The 19,544-nt window shown below is 45.2% G+C and overlaps 1 protein-coding gene across 11 annotated transcripts in view; it reads left to right on the top strand.

Moving 5' to 3' along the window:
• casz1 (castor zinc finger 1) overlaps window positions 1-19,544 on the top strand; it is a 251,651-nt gene that overhangs the window by 225,658 nt on the left and 6,449 nt on the right. For 7 of the 11 annotated variants that reach the window (XM_042299437.1, XM_042299436.1, XM_024399751.2 and 4 more), the window contains 12 exons: window positions 758-848; window positions 3,664-3,828; window positions 6,290-6,462; window positions 6,993-7,885; window positions 11,509-11,644; window positions 12,198-12,261; window positions 13,277-13,431; window positions 13,572-13,694; window positions 15,218-15,541; window positions 16,079-16,286; window positions 17,244-17,415; window positions 19,090-19,238. In XM_042299437.1, the coding sequence (XP_042155371.1) occupies window positions 758-848; window positions 3,664-3,828; window positions 6,290-6,462; window positions 6,993-7,885; window positions 11,509-11,644; window positions 12,198-12,261; window positions 13,277-13,431; window positions 13,572-13,694; window positions 15,218-15,541; window positions 16,079-16,286; window positions 17,244-17,415; window positions 19,090-19,238 (2,653 nt within the window). The remainder of the gene's footprint in view (window positions 1-757; window positions 849-3,663; window positions 3,829-6,289; window positions 6,463-6,992; window positions 7,886-11,508; window positions 11,645-12,197; window positions 12,262-13,276; window positions 13,432-13,571; window positions 13,695-15,217; window positions 15,542-16,078; window positions 16,287-17,243; window positions 17,416-19,089; window positions 19,239-19,544) is intronic. The other 4 variants (XM_024399750.2, XM_024399754.2, XM_042299439.1 and 1 more) reach the window with 2 other exon arrangements.

The raw sequence follows: 19,544 nt of genomic DNA, 5'->3' as shown, positions 1-19,544 counted from the left end.
AGGGGGCGGCAGTAGCGTGTAGATCCACTCAAGCCTCTCAGCAGAACCTAACCTTCCTTTGATTAAAGCAAGCGCCGTTAACCTGAGAGAGAACTCCACAACATTGATTTGGCAAGGTTTAAAAGGCAAATGAGGGGAATCATGCGTGGGGTTTACAGTTTAATAAGTGTCTGTGTACCGGCTGCTTTTGAAATAAACGGAGCTAATTTGAGTCGAAATTGGTGTGACAGGCGAGTCAATTGTGGCGGTGTGCGGAAAACAGACGTATTTGCGTGACGAGATGAGTTGTTTTGGAGGTATGGTTAGGATTAGGAGGTAGTTCTCTGTAAGGTGATTGGATTTCCTTTTGGTAGTGACAGACACCTTGAATGTTAAAGGGGGGAAATTTGGGTTAGGTTACGTTTCGGGAATAGAAACAGGTGTTTCCCTCCATGAAGGTGATGTTTTTGTCCATTTGCTCACTAATCGCCAGAAGAAAAGGAAGGATGCACCCAAGAGAATTAGGGAGGGAATTTATATTCAGACAATACTATCATTGCAAAATAGCATGCATGATTTTATACCACAATAACATAATTTTCAGCCCCTTTTTTGTGAAGATAACGTCTGCTCTATGACTGTCTTCTATGAAGAAGCATTGGAGTGTCCACAGCTTTTACACCTGTACCTTGATTAGTCATGACAAAATCACTCAGTGTAAAGTCCACATGGCCCGTGATGTAACTCTGTACCCTTTTTTTTGTCACTTGACTTCCAGGTTCTCGGGGAGCCAGCACTGTGGACATGTGCATTGTGCCTACCAATACAGGGAGCATTACCACTGCATGGACACGGAGTGCAACTACCAGGTGAGTAGCTGTGTGCTTGAATGCCCCATACGTTATACATTTTAGGACACCCCTACAGTACTATGACAAAAGTCCCTTGCTATGACACGTTTTGTGAGAATGTCCTACAATGTTCACCATACACCCTGGTGAACAACTCTAAGGTGTACGTTTTAGGACATTCCTATGACTTAAGTCCCTACTCCCTCTGATAAAAGTCCCCACTCCCTATGACAAATGTCCCCACTCCCAATGACAAAAGTCCCTATTACTTATACAAGGTTTTGTAATGTTGACCTAAAATGGACACTGTACACCCCCTATTTAGGTGGCCTAGTCAGACACATGTTTGCCTTGTTTCCCCATCTCCCACAAATTGCAGGCTTCCCCTCTCTCTAGTCTAGGCCTTGCCTCGTGTCACCATGACAAACGAGATAACAGCAGCGGGGGTAATGCTGTACTCTTAACAGCCATGGTTCAGTGCCTCCAAATGTACTGCGCTGTGCTGTACTCTACTCTACATCCCCTACTGTCTCAACTTCAGCTAGCGAGAACCCATAGAGACGGTGTCGCTGGGTGATTCAGAGACGTCTCTATAACTCAGTGTCCCGTTCACAAATATGGGGAAGTGTATGAGCACAGAGTTTGAATCCTCTTCCGTGTCTTCCTGACCTCTTGACGGGGAAAACTAAGGGTTCTAGGATATACAGAGATGAATAATATGTCATCACTTCATCTCTGCTCATGCCCAACAAAGGCATGCACAGATGAAACGTTGTTGACGTGTGTCCACCGAACAGGTTATGACTGCTGGCACTCGTCCAATTGAGAGCAAAGGCTTTTTTTCTCTCCCTAAGCTGATTCCGTGCACAGTTGGTCTTTGACAATTGGCCTTTTATCCTGGGTTAATTGTAAATATGCTTGAAATATGGTTCCTTTTCGATGTGTTTTTTTAATAATTTTCCTGGAGACATCTGCCGTTGCTCTGGGTCTGCTTTTAATCCCCTTTCACGTTATTAATCTTGTCCCGGTCCCAAGAGTTGTCATGTACGGCACAGGGAGGGAGGAAAAAAAGTGTTAAGGAGATCAGACTACCGGCCTGTGTGTTTTCCTTAGCATATGGTCTAAAAGAGTTAGACAAACACACGTGTATTTGTCAAAGACGTCAGATCCTCACGCAACTTGAGCGGTATGTTTTTCCGTCCTTCCGTCCGTTTTTCCGAATGAAGGCATCTGTAGCTCCAATCACAAAGCATAACATCTAGACTTGTCACATGTCATGCTTTCACCGTTCGACAGGATGGATACTTGGCTGAATGTAATGGAGAGAAAAAAGGCTTTGAAATTATTTCAAGTCGTCCTTTAGAATTTTCGTTGGGGTTATCAGGTCAAGTCCCCATCTGTCATTGACTTGAAGTGCAGAGCTCAAAATCTAGACATTTGGGTGTACATATCCGGCAAAAACCGGCCTAGCTAAGATAAGCACCTCCTTTGGTAGTGATAATTCATGAAATGTTACATGACACACTCCTGGAATATTATCCTGCTGCCAGGCTCAGTGGCATTCTCCTTTCATGGGCCTGTGTGTGCATCCTCTACAGTGGTGGGAATCCTAAAATACATGGTGCATGTCAAGTGTCTTCCAGCTCCCAGACTCCAACTGAAAAGAGGCTCTTCTACCCTAGTCAGCTATCACCAGGCTTATTTTGGCTTCCATGGCGGATCAAATGCAGTGGGACATCCTCAGCTCAACTTCTCATCTCGTCCTCATTTACTGCCAAAGAGAATCATTTCCAGAATGAAAAATGTTTCTATGGAAAATCAATAGATCAGTTATTGGTGACAAATCCTCAGCCAGAATGATACAGTACTACTGTAAGTTACAGAGTTGCAGAAGATAAAACTTCAGGGGTGGGAAATGGGTCAAGAACTAAGGAATGGCAGGCAACCAACTGCCATTCATTTGGGCCTTGGTGATACAAATGCTTGATACAACAGGAATTACCATACATTGTAGAAGCAATTGTATGTGTTTTTAGAATGATTGAATTACATTTTCCCCCTGATCTATCTCTCTACTGTACATAAATATGGATATAAGTGGCTCCAGAGTCATTGATTCAGGCTTCTCTAGTTACAGTTCCTGTAACATCAGCTTAAGCCCAATTACTGCAGATTTGGTTGCTCTAGGTCTCTCCAGAGTCCCTTTTCTGTTTTTCTTCTCCGCTCTTCAGTGTAGGAGGCTTTTTCATTTTGAGGAGGGTATCGTAGCATATTCCCTCCTTATTACAGCCAAAGCCAGCGCAAAAACTGCACTGTTAATGCTTTAATTAAAAATGGAATCATATCTCGGTGAGGGAATTGAAAGGGGAAACGTTTTTTTTTGGTTAGCTTGTTTGTTAGTTTGTTTTGTAGTCTATTTTTTTTCCTCCAGTTGCACGTCTGAGAAACCATCTGCACGGAACATAATTTTGCAAAAGCCAGGAACGTCGGAACTGTGATCTTGCATGTCAAGTGATCCATCTTAATTGAACAAAAACGGAGGAAATGGAAAATAATAGAGATACGAGCCAAAGACTTTCCACTTCTTAAATATGTCTTTGTTGCTACCTATCAGTGCCACATACATAGCCCTGGACATATAGAGGCCATGTATGTAAATATGAATAAAGTCCTGAGAGAGTCTGGCCCTCTCCATTACAACACACACAGCCTCATCTCCTACTTTGCAAGTTGGCTCCTGCGCTTTGCAGCTGTTTCCAGAGCAATAGTGACCTTATTTTGTGACTATTTAAATAAACACCAATCTGTTGCCGTGCGTTTTGTCCCTTGGCAGAGGTTCACCAGCAAGCAAGACGTGATCAGGCACTACAATATGCACAAGAAGAGGGACAACTCCCTACAGCATGGCTTCATGCGCTTCAGCCCACTGGACGACTGTAGCGTCTACTACCATGGCTGCCACCTCAACGGGAAGAGCACCCACTACCACTGCATGCAGGTAAACACACATGCACACATACACTCATACACACACACCAAACACACACGCACACTCGAAAGATACGCTGCTTGCTTAGCCAGTACTACTTCCTCCTGATTGGGCTTCCACTGAGGCTGGAACCCAGGACTTCTGCTTTGCTAGAACACGTGACCGCCCTCCTGAAGAGTCTTACCAGTCGGCACGACGCAAAAAGCTAGCTATTCGCTGGCGCTAGTGGGGACATTTCAGGCTGAGGAGTAAGTTCCACACATCCCAATGTGCGACATTCACCCCTCAAACTTACTCAACAGTGACCCCAGCATTGAGCTGAGCACAACTGTACATCTGGGTCACGGCATCAACTATAAAGGACGTCACACTGCTTGCTTAGCCAATGCCACTTCCTCCTGATTCGGCTCACAACGAGGTTCGAAACCAGGACCTCTGCTTTGCTAGCACATGTGACCGCCCTCCTGAAGCGTCTTACCAGTCAGCATTACGCGAAAAGCTAGCTTTTCGCTGGCGCAAGTGGGGACACTTCAGGCTCAGGAGTAAGTTTCACACATCCCAATGTGCTACACATATACACACTCTTGTTTCACACACAAACACACACACACACGCACACACACGGCACTCCACCACACACATTACAGACCCATGACCATTGTCACCTATGGAGATCTGAGGGTTCTTGTGAAATGGGATTTTGCAGAGTCATGCATAATTCATTGATGTTGCATTCCAGAGCCACACACCACAGTACCGGATATACGGTACATACTGGAGTCATTTTCTAGAATTGGCTAGCTATACAGATTCAGTGTGTCTGTCCTTTAAAGGGATAGTTCACCCAAATCTACCAGAAGCCTATAAGGAAAATGATTGTCATTTTATTTCTCGAGTGATACCATTTAGGGGAAAATTTGGGGTGGCATGGAGAGTATAGCATAAACTCCTCCCACCAAAAACATGAAAAAATTTGTGAGCAGAGACATGGCCCCCATGCCAAGCCCAGGGAAAACCAGGCCACTCATGCATGACAAGATGCACACCGATGAGCTCTCCGAGTCTTGAGAGCTCTGCACTTTAACTGTATCTATAAAAGGGAATTACACTTCTTCCACTTTTTCCATTAAGCCCAAATTGCCATTTAAGAGCAGTTTTTGTGCGTTTAACAAAAGGTGTCATAAAGTAAATAAAATAAAAATGAAAGGGATGAACCCATGTCATTGCAGCAGCGGCGGCAGCACTCTTCTCTCCCTCCCCTACTCTCTCCTCGCTCCTTAATTGGCATGGGTAAAAATTCAGTTAGTTGTTTATATTAACTGAAAATTTTTCATCTTTTAGTACCAAGCGACGAGTTGAAGATTATTCCCCCCACCGGATTTGTTTAATTTTTTTCCACATCTGCTTATTTTCAAGGTGTCATCGTGCCGAGTGCTTTCTCACCGGCAGGCCAGCAGCCCAGGGCTTGGATGGCCAGAGATATATTCTTTCTTAAACCCCCTAACGGCGTAATTGTTATTAAGACGTTTCAGCCCTTGTTTTAACAGGCCTGAGAACCTGCAGATGTTGGCATCAGGCACCTCTGATTTAGTGGGGAAAAAACAGAGTGGCATTTTTTTCATTGTTTGACTCAATATGGAGAAGTTGCCCCTTTTGCACCGGTTAAAAAGTGCCAGGGATGATATACAATTGCTGCTTTTAATTCAAACATTAGCTGTATTTTCCTCCGGGCCCCGAGGGCTCCTGAGTACCAGAACATTTTAAACTAAAGAAAGTGACAATCAACCTGCCCACCTCTTACCCCCTCCTCCCCTCAAGTTGCTCTGTGAGTTACAGTTAGGTTGCGGTGATTGCATACTGTAGCGCTCCGAATATGAATAGCATCAGCTTAAAAGAAAGCCTTAAATGGAAGGTATTTTTTAACCACACACGACCCTGGTTGTTATACCACTGTCTCTTACTTAAGTTTGTCACGTCACAATGTTTCAAACAGAGCAGGTTTGCCTTGTTCTACTTAACATGATGTTTGATAAGGTCTCTCGACTTGTCACACAGACAAGTAGCCTAACTTGAAAAAAATACCTCCGTCCGTTTCTAGGTCACCAGAGACTCTTTCTTACCACACTGAGCTCATTTCTCAACAGAGCCTTTCTCAGTTCTCTTAATGGCCCCGTTGTGAAAAAGTCTGACTTAGTCACTGTTCTAAACCACTGCTATTTGAACGAACAAAAACAATGTAAATCAATGCTAGGTTGCCTCTTAAAGATTGGTGTCAGAGATTTATTCATTGATGTCAATAAAGTTGAAGGTTTGTCTCCACACCTCTTTTAGGTCCTTATGGTAACAAATGATGTTCTCAATACCATACCTGGTTAAGTAAAGAATAAGTTGATGAATGAATCATTAATATGTCGATTTATTTGCCTATTAATGAGAAGCTTCAATCCCACACTGCCCTCTCTGTCTGCAGGTGGGCTGCAACAAGGTATACACCAGCACCTCCGATGTCATGACTCACGAGAACTTCCATAAGAAGAACGCCCAGCTGATCAACGATGGCTTTCAGAGGTTCCGCGCCACTGAGGATTGTGGGACGGTGGAGTGCCAATTCTACGGGCAGAAGACCACCCACTTCCACTGCAGGTCAGGAGATCAGAACAGAGTACCCCCCGTAATCGAGATAGAGATTGTATTTACAGGTGTCTCTTTTCACCAGGTCTCAACACTATTTGAGTTTAACTCACACCAGCCACTTTGTTTAATGTGTGCATCCATGATTGCCCAAAGAAATCGGAATCAATGTCTTTTTTTCATAGACTGCAGTTTGAATCTGCTTCATACTATGGGTTCGATGAGCTGGTAGGCTCCACATAAAAAATTGGATTGTAAGAATTGAGATTGAAATCGAAAACATGTTTGGTTTTGCCAAACAGTCATTTGGAATGGGTCCTTAGCTGGCACTGTTTAAAACACCTCTGGTAAGTTGTGAAAGCGATGATATCTCAATGGAGGTTTATTGTGTCACCTTCCTCCATTATGAAGTATTTTGATTATGTGGCTTCAATCCACGACTGCCTCAAAACTTTTCCACTGTACAGAAAAGGCCTTGTAACTTAGCATCTTAGGTGACATCTTTTGAACTTTTCTCCCTGCTTCCCTCCCTCCTTCCACAGGCGCCCGGGGTGCACCTTCACCTTCAAGAACAAGTGCGACATTGAGAAGCACAAGAGCTACCACATCAAGGATGACGCATATGCCAAGGATGGCTTCAAGAAGTTCTACAAGTATGAGGAGTGCAAATACGAGGGCTGTGTCTACAGCAAGGCCACCAACCATTTCCACTGCATCCGCTCAAGCTGCGGCTTCACCTTCACCTCCACCAGCCAGATGACCTCCCACAAGCGCAAGCACGAGCGCCGCCACATCCGCTCCTCAGGTGTGATGGCCCTCTCCTCTGGCGGCTCCTTCCTGATGCCCAAGGAGGAACCCGGAGACGAGTCGAGCAACGACGACCTCATGGACTTCTCGGCCATCAGCAGTAAGAACTCCAGTCTGAGCGCCTCGCCCACCACCCAGCAGTCGTCCAACGGTCCCGGCGCCCACTTGCTTGCCACACCCACCACGGTGATGTCGTCCTCCGGTGGTGGCCACAGCGGCCTCAAGCCCACCTCCTCGCTGCCGCACTCGGCACGCATGTCAAGCCTGCTATCCCAGGCGCTGCCCAGCAACATGCCTGTGGCACTGGCGCTGTCCAACAGTGCCCTCGCCAGCGTCAACAATCCCTTCTTCCCGCTCATGCCCCGGCTGCCCATGCAGCTGCCCCATTCGGCCGCCAGCCTGATCTCGGCCGTGTCGTCTGGCGCCCACTCCATGCCCACCGACTCACTGTCCCAGGGCGGCTGCTCCTCGGCTGGCAGCGATGGCGCCATGGCATCCACGCCGACCTCCTACGCCTCAGCCTCTTCCATCATGGAGAAGATCTCTGCTAGCAAGGGCCTCATATCCCCAATGATGGCCAGGCTGGCAGCGGCTGCCCTCAAGCCTTCTGGCAACCACCAAGACACAGGTGGGTGTTTTTATAATGTTGTAGTGTCCCATGTGGCTCAGTTGGTAGAGCGTGGTGCTTGCAACGCCAGGGTTGTGGGTTCGAGTCCCACGGGTGGCCAGTTTGAAAAAAAGTGTAAAACAATGTATGTACTTACTCTAAGTTGCTCTGGTTAAGAGCATCTGCTACATGTCTAAAATGTGAATAATTTTTGTCTATGGTAAAGGAATGTGAGATGGCTCAACACATTATTACACAGCTTGTTGTAATAGTAGCAATGCTCTAGTGCAGTGTTTCCCAAACTGGGGACCCCAAAGGGTGCATTTTTTGGTTATTTTGGTTATTTGAATCAGCTGTGTAGTGCTAGGGCAAAAACCAAAACATGCATGCCTTGGGGTCCCCAAGACTGACTTTAGGAAATACTGCTCTAGCGTATGTCGGCCATTTTTTTTTTGCTCTTTGCGTTTATACCTCTTTTCTGGGGGGGGGTTGAGCTAGCTACTGCACAGTTCTGTAAAAGAATAAACACTTTACTCCTCAAAAAGGGGTGTAGCTAGAGTCTGTCTATCTTCACGGCGTTTGTGGGGAAGACGCAACCCCCCCAACATTAGTGTGGAGTCACTCTACTGCAGCAAGAGCTAAAAGAGTGAACACTTAGGTCACCTAACCAATATCACTGGCCCACGGTGGATGAGAATGTAGCAGTCACAAACTGCTAGTTCCAGGCTTGAAGGGGCATACTGAAGCCGTGGTTCACTGCTCCACGCTTGTTATTGTGCCGATGGTTAGCTAGATACCTGCAATCCATTTGTAGATAAATGCGCTGACAGAGAGGAGAGTGGGCCCTGTAAAAGTCTCTTACGGCGTTCGGAGGGGGCTCCCGGGGCTTGTGTTGTACATGTTTCCTCATCATTGGTCTCTTATCTGTGCGTGCGCTCGTTCCGAGCAAATGGAGGTGGAATGAAATTAAGTTCAGAAATTGCAAGAACAAAACCCATTTTTTTCTCTTGCTCTCTCTCTCTCTCTCTCTCTCTCTCTCTCTCTCTCTCTCTCTACAAACTGATATAAAAACAGAAATCGCTCAGGCAGAAATGACTCAGCGCACCAGAGCATTCAGAGAGAGGGTGTTTTTTTGCAGAATGCAAGAGCAGACACAGATACACACACAGGCACACACATGCACACAGGCACACACATACAATTTGGGCTCACAAACAACAACCTCATTGTCATGCATGCATACTCCAAAACACACACTCACACAGCCCAAGCACACACACACACACACACACACACACACACACACACACATTCACACACTATTTGGGCTCGGACACAAACAACCACTACTCATTACAATAGTTTCAAAAATAGTAAATAAAGATGTCTAAAAGACAATAAAACAGTCTCACACTGTCACAACTGAGCAAAAAGAAGATGAGGATACATGCCCGAGCTGAGACTTTAGCAGGTGCGGTACAGACTGGAAAATTGGGCTAAGACAGGAGAGAGTCTCCGCATGCTGTTGGGCTGGAGGATTAGTTGCCTGGTGGTGTTGTTGGAGAAGGACGGGGCCCTGGGAGAGAGCAGGGCAGCTGCTCGGGGGAGGTGTGATCAGGTAGCACAGGCTGTCAGTCGGAGCTCCACCTCTGGGCCTCCAGGCAGCAGGTAACAGGGGGAGAGAGAGATTGAGAGAGAGAGGGCCTGACTGGGAAGGAGGGCCTCCTCAGATGGGGCTGGCTCCCCTTCCGTCTCTCCACTGCACCAGAACATGAGGGGAGCTCAGCACACACAGGGCTACGCGTTCACTTTTTTAAACAGCAGTAATAGAGAATATAGACGTTTTCAGAGGCACTTAGGTTGTTAGGTTTTCTCTGAAGTTTAACTTATTGTTCGTAAAATATGTGTGAACAGGGCATTTGGGCTAAATTGAAGAGGAAGTGATTATGGCTCACAGTGTCAAAAATGTTTGAGAAACCTTTTAGCGTGTGGCTATTTTTATATGTTTTTTGTGTGTGTTTTTACGGGGCCTGTCTCTTCCGTGGTAAACTATGTATTATTTTTTCATGGGTTCAGTATAGACTGCTTTTTATCAGTGTTTCTCACCAATTTACCCCTAAATGTTTTTTTTTTTTTTTTTTTTTTTTTTTTTTTTTTTAAGATCCAGGCCTCTGAAGGGTTTACTAATTAAACTCAGAGTGCAAATGATCTTTCACGACCTCTGTAACTTAGCCAGAGTAATTACATTGTGGTCGTTATTCCTGGAGAACATCCAGAAAAAACACCACGTTGAAATCTACACATTTTCTTCCTCCTTTTTTTCATGACAAGAATCTTTGCCGAGATCTCTAAGCATTTGTTTTTGTTGATGAACATTCACTACTAACTTTTCTTTGATGTGATTAACTAAATGTCTATGTGTAGGTCATATATTCCTCGATATGATGAGCTCTCATCAGGTCTTTGACTTGATGTAATGTCCAATGACAATTTGTCTGGCTAGTTAATCACTGGGTTTCTTTTTTAGGGGAGTGACCTCACCCCAGCCACAAAACGGCCTCTCTTCGACCCCCTCCTCCTTGTTTCCCCATCCCCCCCACCACCACACCATTGTCAGCTTAAAAGGCTATGACACTGACACATCCCCATCTCCGTCCCTTAGCTTTGAGCTGACAAGGCCCAAGACTGGCTTTTCCACTCGCATTGCCTTTGATATGTCTCTGGGTCATTTTCTAGTCAGGGACGCTGGTTCCAACTTCCCACTCACATAGCTGCTTTCTTGCAGGGCACATAGTTGGCCCTCCGCGACCTTGCCCGTCACAATACGTCACTACCAGGCCCTGTTTCCTAAACAACATGGCCCCACACAATACCAATCACAGGCGATGCACTCACTCAGCACAAGGGCCTAAAAGCCCTTGCCAGGCACTCCTTCACTCTCATTCGTTCTTCTTTTTTGAAGAAAATACCACTTACTGTCTACCCAAAGCCCGGCTTTCTCTATATCGCCCGAGGAGAAATTAATATTTCAATCACTTGGGGATTGGGGGGGGCTCACCTTCCTGTCAGCAGTCTTTGCCCCCGCCCCTCTCGTCTTTATTTATTTATTTATCATGCCGTTGCTGTCCTCACTCACGACATCATCTGCTGAATACCTATTCAGAGGAGAATCCGATCTGGAGGTCACGCTATTTGAACTGATCTGATTGGCTGTCAGCTCCAATCTGACCGACATAGCCCTGTTCCTCTTGGGCATGCTCAGTTGGCATTGGCTGCTTGCCGTTGTCAGGCCAACAAGGACCAGGGAAGGAAGGAAGGGAAGGGAAGGCGGGCGGGCGGGGGGGGGGCAATCGGAGTCTGCCACTTTCTCTCAGCATTAGCATCCGACTTAATGACCAGTTAAGAGGCAGCCTAGCAAATGAGTTGTGACAAGTGCTGCTGAAAAAGGAGTATTTTCCCCTCATATCTCCTGCCTCTCAATCACCATTTAAAGGCCTTGACGGCCTGACATCATTTCGCAATAATTATCACTCTGAGTATTCTTTTCGGCTGGGACAGGAGTCAGATTGGATCTTGTCACAGGGTAATAATGCTGACCAACAATAACTTTGTTGTCGCTCTCTCTCTCTCTGGCTTCTCCTCAGGGAATGGGCTGGCTGGTTCTTCAGCGAGTCTGTTCAATCTGGTTCAAGTGAAGCAGGAGCCAGTCGACCATACCTCCGGGGCCTCCCAGGACTCCATCCAAGAGCACAGCCTGGACCTGAGCAAAAAAGACCACAGGTAGAGTCACAGGGACACACTCCTAAGGTTTACCCCTTAAAAAGTGGGTTTACTCTTAAAGAAAGTAGGTTTACTCCTAAATAAAACAGGTTTACTCCTAAATAAAACAGGTTTACTCCGAAATAAAACAGGTTTACTCCTAAATGAAGCAATGTTACTGTATGAGAGTTGGTGTGAGAGTACTTCATAGAAATGATGAAAGTGTGACTGCAGCTTTGCGAAGGGGATGCGATTTGTTCACTGACTCGTATTTCTGAAAGCAGTTTTGACCCCATTATGATTATTCATTTACTTTTTATTTTTTATTCCTCAGAAAGGACTATGTTATCTCAATTTGCATCTCAATATATGGCCTCCAACACGTTTCGCCATCTCTCACTGATCTCACACCTCGGATGTTGACATAAACCACAACTCCAATCTTCCCTGCAAATTTGTTTAAAAGCTGCGTTTTTGCTCTTCATTAAACATGCACACCCTCCTGTGATAAATAATAATATTTACTGTTCTTATGCAAATCTTGACTAAACATTGTTTATTTTCCTTGTTCCAGTAATGAATCAAACGGACACCCTGTACCGGGAAATACATCTCTTTTATCCTCGCTTATGAATAAGGTAAGATCCATCCATCAAACGCTTTTCATCCCCAAGACAAATTAGTGGGACGCACAGAGCCTCTGTTTGTTTTTTAATGTTTCACTGCTAATAAGATGAGTTTGTATCATTTACATTTTCCAGCCATTTTTCATGTGGTGTAATTCCACCGTACCTCTCACAAATGAATATAATGAACCAGGAGCTGGGTGCCATGCCAGATATATAGAGATGTTTGTTTTTTGATGAGCTGTTTTGAACTCGACATCCATTTTTTCCCCTCCTCCTTTCTCCTTTTTTCTTCCCCGGCTTCCTATCACTCTATATTTATTCATGGAGTTTGTAAATTATTTGATTAAAAACTCGGGGGGGAAAAAGAGAAACAGTCACCCTCATTTTTTAAAAAGAGTAAATGTTTGCTGAGGGATATTTAAATGTGTGATTTTGTGAAGATTGAAATGGACATTGTTTAAATCATACATATTTTCTGACTAATACAAATGTGCGGGTGGTTCCCATTACCTTGATGATTTAAAGAGTTTTCTGGCTCCATTTTTTTGGCAAACTCACTCACACTACCGGCTAAGGGGGTTTTCTTGCCCTTCTGCTTGTATTCTTGTATCAGGAACACACTCAAACACACTCATGAGTGGTTTCCACAAAGCGGCCGTTGAGGCCTGACGGGAGAGGGGCTTGATGATCAGATGTCCTACAGCTCTCCCCTTCATGTAGGCCTTTTGGGGTCCCGTTCCGAATCACCACATCACATAAAGCACGCACAATCGCTCACAGTGGACACTTGGCCTGCGCACTTGGCCTGTGCTCAAGCAGAAGCCGGCTGTTTGTAAACTCGGCTGAGCTTCCGCTCTGCCAAAGTGTGTGTGTGCGTGTTTGTTCACGTGAGATTGTGTGTGTATGTGTTTGCACGCCTGTGTGTGTGTGCGTGTACCTATGTGTGTGTGTGTGTGTGTGTGTGTAGGCCCGCGCTCAGCTAACACTGCCGCCGGTGGTGCTTTATGTGCTGTGTGTTTTGCAGATGAATGCCGGCTTCTTCAGTGCCCTGAACCTGAAGACGGAGATGGAGATCGGCCAAGGGGCCGACACCTCAGAGGCAGCACAGTACCTGAGCCGCATCATGAAGAGGCCCATGCCAGACAAACCAAGCGAGCTCTGGAGGACATATCTGCGCAGGTACTTGAAGAGCTCAAATATAATGCTTCAGAGGGGTAAAATGTCATTGTATTTCTTGAATTATTTTCCCCTTTTTTTATTATTCTAAAAACATTTTTTACACTAATTGTATCTCTTCTCTGTTTTGTTGCTGGGTGCAGGTTTGACACGGAGGACTTCTGCGAGGCTCAGTGTGACTTCCTGCAGAAGGTCCACTTCCATTGTCTAGTGGAGGACTGCGGGGCGCTCTTCAGCACGATGGACGGAGCCATTAAACACGCCAAGTGAGTGTGGTGGCACTGCACCAGAAGACTAGTCCATGTGATACACTGTGCCATAGGCATGTTTCTTCTGGCTCTGCAGATTCAGAATCAGCATCAGCCATAGGGCTCATCAAATCAAATCAAATGTATTTATATAGTCCTTCGTATATCAGCTGATATCTCAAAGTGCTGTACAGAAACCCAGCCTAAAGCCCCAAACAGCAAGCAATGCAGGTGTAGAAGCACGGAGGCTAGGAAAAACTCCCTAGAAAAGGCCAAAACCTAGGAAGAAACCTTGAGAGGAACAAGGCTATGAGGGGTGGCCAGTCCTCTTCTGGCTGTGCCGGGTGGAGATTATAACAGAACATGGCCAAGATGTTCAAATGTTCATAAATGACCAGCATGGTCAAATTATAATAATCACAGGCAGAACAGTTGAAACTGGAGCAGCAGCACGGCCAGGTGGACTGGCGACAGCAAGGAGTCATCATGCCAGGTAGTCCTGAGGCATGGTCCTAGTGCTCAGTTCCTCCGAGAGAGAGAACGAAAGAGAGAATTAGAGAGAGCATACTAAAATTCACACAAGACACCGGATAAGACTGGAGAAGTACTCCAGATATAACAAACTGACCCTAGCCCCCCGACACATAAACTACTGCAGCATAAATACTGGAGGCTGAGACAGGAGGGGTCAGGAGACACTGTGGCCTCATCCGATGATACCCCCGGACAGGGCCAAACAGGAAGGATATAACCCCACCCACTTTGCCAAAGCACAGCCCCCACACCACTAGAGGGATATCTTCAACCACCAACTTACCATCCTGAGACAAGGCCGAGTATAGCCCACAAAGATCTCTGCCACGGCACAACCCAGGGCGCCAACCCAGACAGGAAGATCACATCAGTGACTCAACCCACTCAAGTGACGCAACCCTCCTAGGGACGGCATGAAAGAGCACCAGTAAGCCAGTGACTCAGCCCCTGTAATAGGGTTAGAGGCAGAGAATCCCAGTGGAAAGAGGGGAACCGGCCAGGCAGAGACAGCAAGGGCGGTTCGTTGCTCCAGAGCCTTTCCGTTCACCTTCCCACTCCTGGGCCAGACTACACTCAATCATATGACCCACTGAAGAGATAAGTCTTCAGTAAAGACTTAAAAGGTTGAGACCAAGTTTGCGTCTCTCACATGGGTAGGCAGACCATTCCATAAAAATGGAGCTCTATAGGAGAAAGCCCTGCCTCCAGCTGTTTGCTTAGAAATTCTAGGGACAATTAGGAGATCTGCGTCTTGTGACCGTAGCGTCTCATGCATCTCAACGGTCAACCCAACCCATGTTGATACAATAAAAGAAGCATACTGTATATTTAATAATGAGGCAAATGTATTTCATCATGATGATCATTATAGTATTGGTTGTTTATTACAGTCCATTGTGTAAAAGCAATTTTGCTTAGAAAGCTTTATACAAATGTTAAGCCGATAATTTGAGTCGATGACTGAATGAAAGATCTGACTTGTGTCCCCACCATGTCCATCTGTTCAGCTTCCACCTACGAGCCACGCTGAAGGTGAAATCAGAGCCTCACTTCAACAAAGTCAAGGACTGCGGCGACGGAGCATCCCACCAGTCCACCGCCCCTGTCTCCATGGCTAACAACCCCGCCATGGACGTGGCCAACATGTCATCATCGTCAGGCGGCGGCTATGGCTCCTCCCCCTCACTGCTGGCATGGAAGCAGCTGACGGGCAGCATCCCACAGCTCAATGCCTCCATGCCTAACCTGCCTGCCAATTCGCCACTGGCCACCACCTCTCTGGAGAACGCTAAGCCACAGGTCAAACCGGGCTTCCTGCAGTTCCAGGACAAGTAAGGGACCGTGAGACTTGCAAATAACACGCATGAAACACTTTGACTTGAGCACCTTTATTGAACACGTTCAGGCAAAATCACTGACCAACATGACAAGTTGTATTTTCATTAGGCTACACAAAAAATACAATTATAAAATGAAAGAATGTTTTAAGAATCGTAGGTTTAAGCAATGTAGGTTGTCATGACCTGTCATGGCAATATACTTTAAATGAAATGTTATAGATGTGTGGATTTTGATATTCTTGGACATTGGAGATCCTGTATTCCAGGGCTATTCAATTACCAGCCCTCGAGTGCCAAAGTACGGCTGGTGTTCCTATCTACCTGGTAGTTCATTCATCTGGTATAACTAATAATGATATATTTGATTGGTCAGAGAGTCCACTCCCCTGGCGTCCCAGGTCCCTGATTAGACGGACAGAATGAAAACCAGAAGCATTTCATCCCTCCATGACCGCAGTACAGAAGCCCTGTCCTATTTCTGTTTAGAAAAAGGTATTGAACATACCCCCCTTTCTTTTATGTTTTTTGTTCATACAGTGACCCTTGCCTGGCCACTGACTGTAAGTACTCCAACAAGGTCCACTTCCACTGTCTCTTCGGGAACTGCAAGTACGTCTGCAAGACCTCGGGAAAGGCCGAATCCCACTGCTTGGACCACATCAACCCTAACAACCACCTGGTCAACGTTCGAGACCAGTTCTCCTACTTCTCCCTCCAGTGTCTATGTCCCAACCAGGTAGGTCCCCACCTTCCCTCTCCAAGCACCAGCAAATGACTGTCATATCATCAAGTTTTCTAACCATGAAGTATACAATCTATTAGACCTGTATTTGAGGTGATTTAACTCCAGTCTTTCAGAACCGCTCCTCGTCTGTCTTCTGTCTGCTGGGAGACGACAGTCGACTCACCCCGTAATGTCTGTTTATATGTCAATGATGTCATTTTGACTGCCGCATTCTCCCCTCAGAAAAGGCCAATTTAGCTGATATTACCTAATAAATCATTGTCAGCCGCACAATAAACAAGGCTGTCGTGAATAGGGCAAAATTTGGCAAATGTTTCTCAAATTAAACCCCTTAATGGAGGCTCCTGCCTGCCTCTCGTGAGCCAATATTTGGAGGATTTTTTGTATTTTATTTCATTAATAATGTGTCTAAAATCATCCTCTCACTTAGCCCCCCCCCCATATCCACCTCCTCCTCCCTCCCCCCCTACCCACCTGAACTGAGATAATCCTATATAGCCTGGCTCCTATGGGGGGGACAGGCCAGAAACAGATAGTGGTGTGGAGACAATTTTAAAAAAGGGAGGGGTGGGTTAGAGAGTACTTGATAGACGGATCCTTCCAAATGTACAAGGGGGTAGTTGGTGTCAAGGTGTGAATTGTTGGTAGAGTAGAGTAAAATAGATGTCCATTTGAGCAGTCAGCAGCACCCCAAAATCTGTTTATTGTAGGACCTGCAGTAACTATAAATAAATACAAATAGGGAAACAGAAGATTCGTTGATCAGACATCAGAACAGAAACTGGTTGGGAATTCAACAAGCTTATCTCGCAACATTTTGTTCTGTAGTTTGTATCCACAAGTCAAGTCGATCAACAGCAACTTAGGTTTAAAGTCATTGTTCTAGCCTGTTTCCCAGTCTTACATTAGGATGACCGCCCCTCTGTCTCTCTGCCTTCCTTCCTCCAGCACTGTGAGTTCAGAATGAGGGGCCATTACCACTGTCTGCGATCCGGCTGCTACTTTGTCACCAACATCACCACCAAGCTTCCCTGGCATGTCAAGAAGCATGAGAAGGCAGAGAGACGCGCCGCCAATGGCTTCAAATATTTCACCAAGAGAGAGGAGTGTGGCAGGCTAGGTAAGCTTTCAATTTAAACTAGTCTCTGTTTCTCTTGTCTCTTTGTCTCTCACTCCCTCTTTCTCTTTCTCATTCTCACTGCTAGGCCAGTGAGAGATGTAAGGGTTAAAGGGTGTGAAATCAAGAGAGATGTAGTGATGTTTCCACATTGATTTTCTGTGGACGCTCCGAGCAGATATTCTCTCTATACGCCTCAACTGTCACAGAGAGAGCTGCTCCCAATCCTGGCAAACACATTGTCACGCTATCACAGAGCAATTCACATGGCATAAAACAAGTCTGGCTCGTACTCAACTTTTTATGGAATGTTTTGCATAGGCACTATGAATGTGAAACCTTATTTTCCTAGTGATTACATTGTCGGCGCTGTAACATATATATTTGTTGCTTTCTTTCTCATATAACTTAAATGTCTGGCTATATGTTATACTAGACTTGAATGCATATGTATATATTTCTAAGGGACAAACCCACTAAGGTTGTTTAAAAAATATATGTATTGTCAGAAATGAGCGATTAAATACTTGTTTGTGTTTGCTGTGTACTTTTCTCAGTCACCCCTCATCATCATTCCCAAATCATTTTAAAAGTCATCTCTTATTTCTGGCTGTTCTAAAAAGTTCTTCTGAACACAAATGAAAAAGACAAAAAAGGAATTCCTGTCTTCTATCCTGATCAGCCTCGTTGTATTGTTTTGTTTTGAAAAGGTAAAAGGGATCACTAAAGCAAGCACTCAAGTTATAAAACATTTATGGGTTTGGTGGTATCCATGGCAGCAACATTCAACTGAACACGGCCGATTAAGTTACCTGGAAGGGTCTCATAAAGGGCCCTGAATGTCAGTGGCTACAGTTATTGACTCTTTGCATGGTTAAAGTATATGTGCAGTGTTACTGTGTACAAAAGCTATTGTTTCGTGCACCTGGTCCCGTGGTTACTGACATGCTAGCACCTGCCCAGCATTTTGCTCTTTCAATTATTTCTGCCTGCTTTTATATAATGATATTTGGAGGTGCCGACGTTTAATTTGAAATCATGAAGCAATTTGAAAGCGGCTCCCTAAAAGTGAGGAAAAGAATAAAAGAGGAAGAATCCAACAACAACACAACAGTGCCATGGCACAAAAAATGAAAAGACAACAATGGCTCGATTTTGAAAAATGAATTTAATATGGGAATAATTGTATATTTACTTTGGTTTGCAGGGGTGTGTGCATTATTGGCCTACACTGCATAGGATAATGTATTTATGTAAATTCCTAATTGAATAAAGGATGTCACTGTAATAAAAGAGCTCCACAGGTTTAGTCCACGGCAGCCTAGACTGGCTCAGTGTGACACTGGAGTCATCTAATCTAATATGCCTCCTACATATACGGTTGTTTTTGTCCCTGCTATGTCATGATGCTGAATCTAAACCAAAGTAGAGCTTCTTAAAGACAGGATTTTACCAGGTTTTCAGAGCTAGTTAGAGGACATCTTTAAATGGACACTTACACTTCACATTGTACAATCATCTCTGAAATGTGCCAGGCAATACCAAATTCATATGTGAAAACATCACATTTCTCACGTAGCATTGAGTTAAACTCTGTGAAAACATCATATGTAACAAATGTTTAAAAAGTCGATTTCTTCACCTTGTGATAGAAACCGTGTCATTGTCTCTTTGCAGGCTGCAAGTACAACCAGGTGAACAGTCACTTCCACTGCATCCGCGAGAGCTGCCAGTTCTCCTTCCTGCTCAAGCACCAGATGACCTCGCACTCCCGCAAACACATGAGGAGAATGCTGGGAAAGAACTTTGACAGGGTTCCATCCCAGGTAACGAAAAGTGTGTGTGTGTCTGTGTGTGTGTCTGTGTGTGTGTCTGTGTGTGTGTCTGTGTGTGTGTCTGTGTGTGTGTCTGTGTGTGTGTCCGTGTGTGTGTCCGTGTGTGTGTGTGCGCGCGCCACATAATGTTCTGAACAGTGCAATTATTAAGACAAATATGTGGGGAGTTTCCATAGAACCATTGCCGGTGATAGTTTGCATATTGAAAGTATGCAAAAACACGCAGTTCCTCACACACCCTTTCACTGAAAAATGTGACTGTGGCAGATCATGTCATAAGGTTTTGGGTTTTATAAT

The sequence above is a fragment of the Oncorhynchus tshawytscha genome, linkage group LG16 (assembly GCF_018296145.1).
Source record: "Oncorhynchus tshawytscha isolate Ot180627B linkage group LG16, Otsh_v2.0, whole genome shotgun sequence".
NCBI classification, from domain to species: Eukaryota; Metazoa; Chordata; class Actinopteri; order Salmoniformes; family Salmonidae; genus Oncorhynchus; species Oncorhynchus tshawytscha.
The sequence above is the reverse complement of the archived record's forward strand: the minus strand, read 5'-3'. Positions and strand labels throughout refer to the sequence as shown.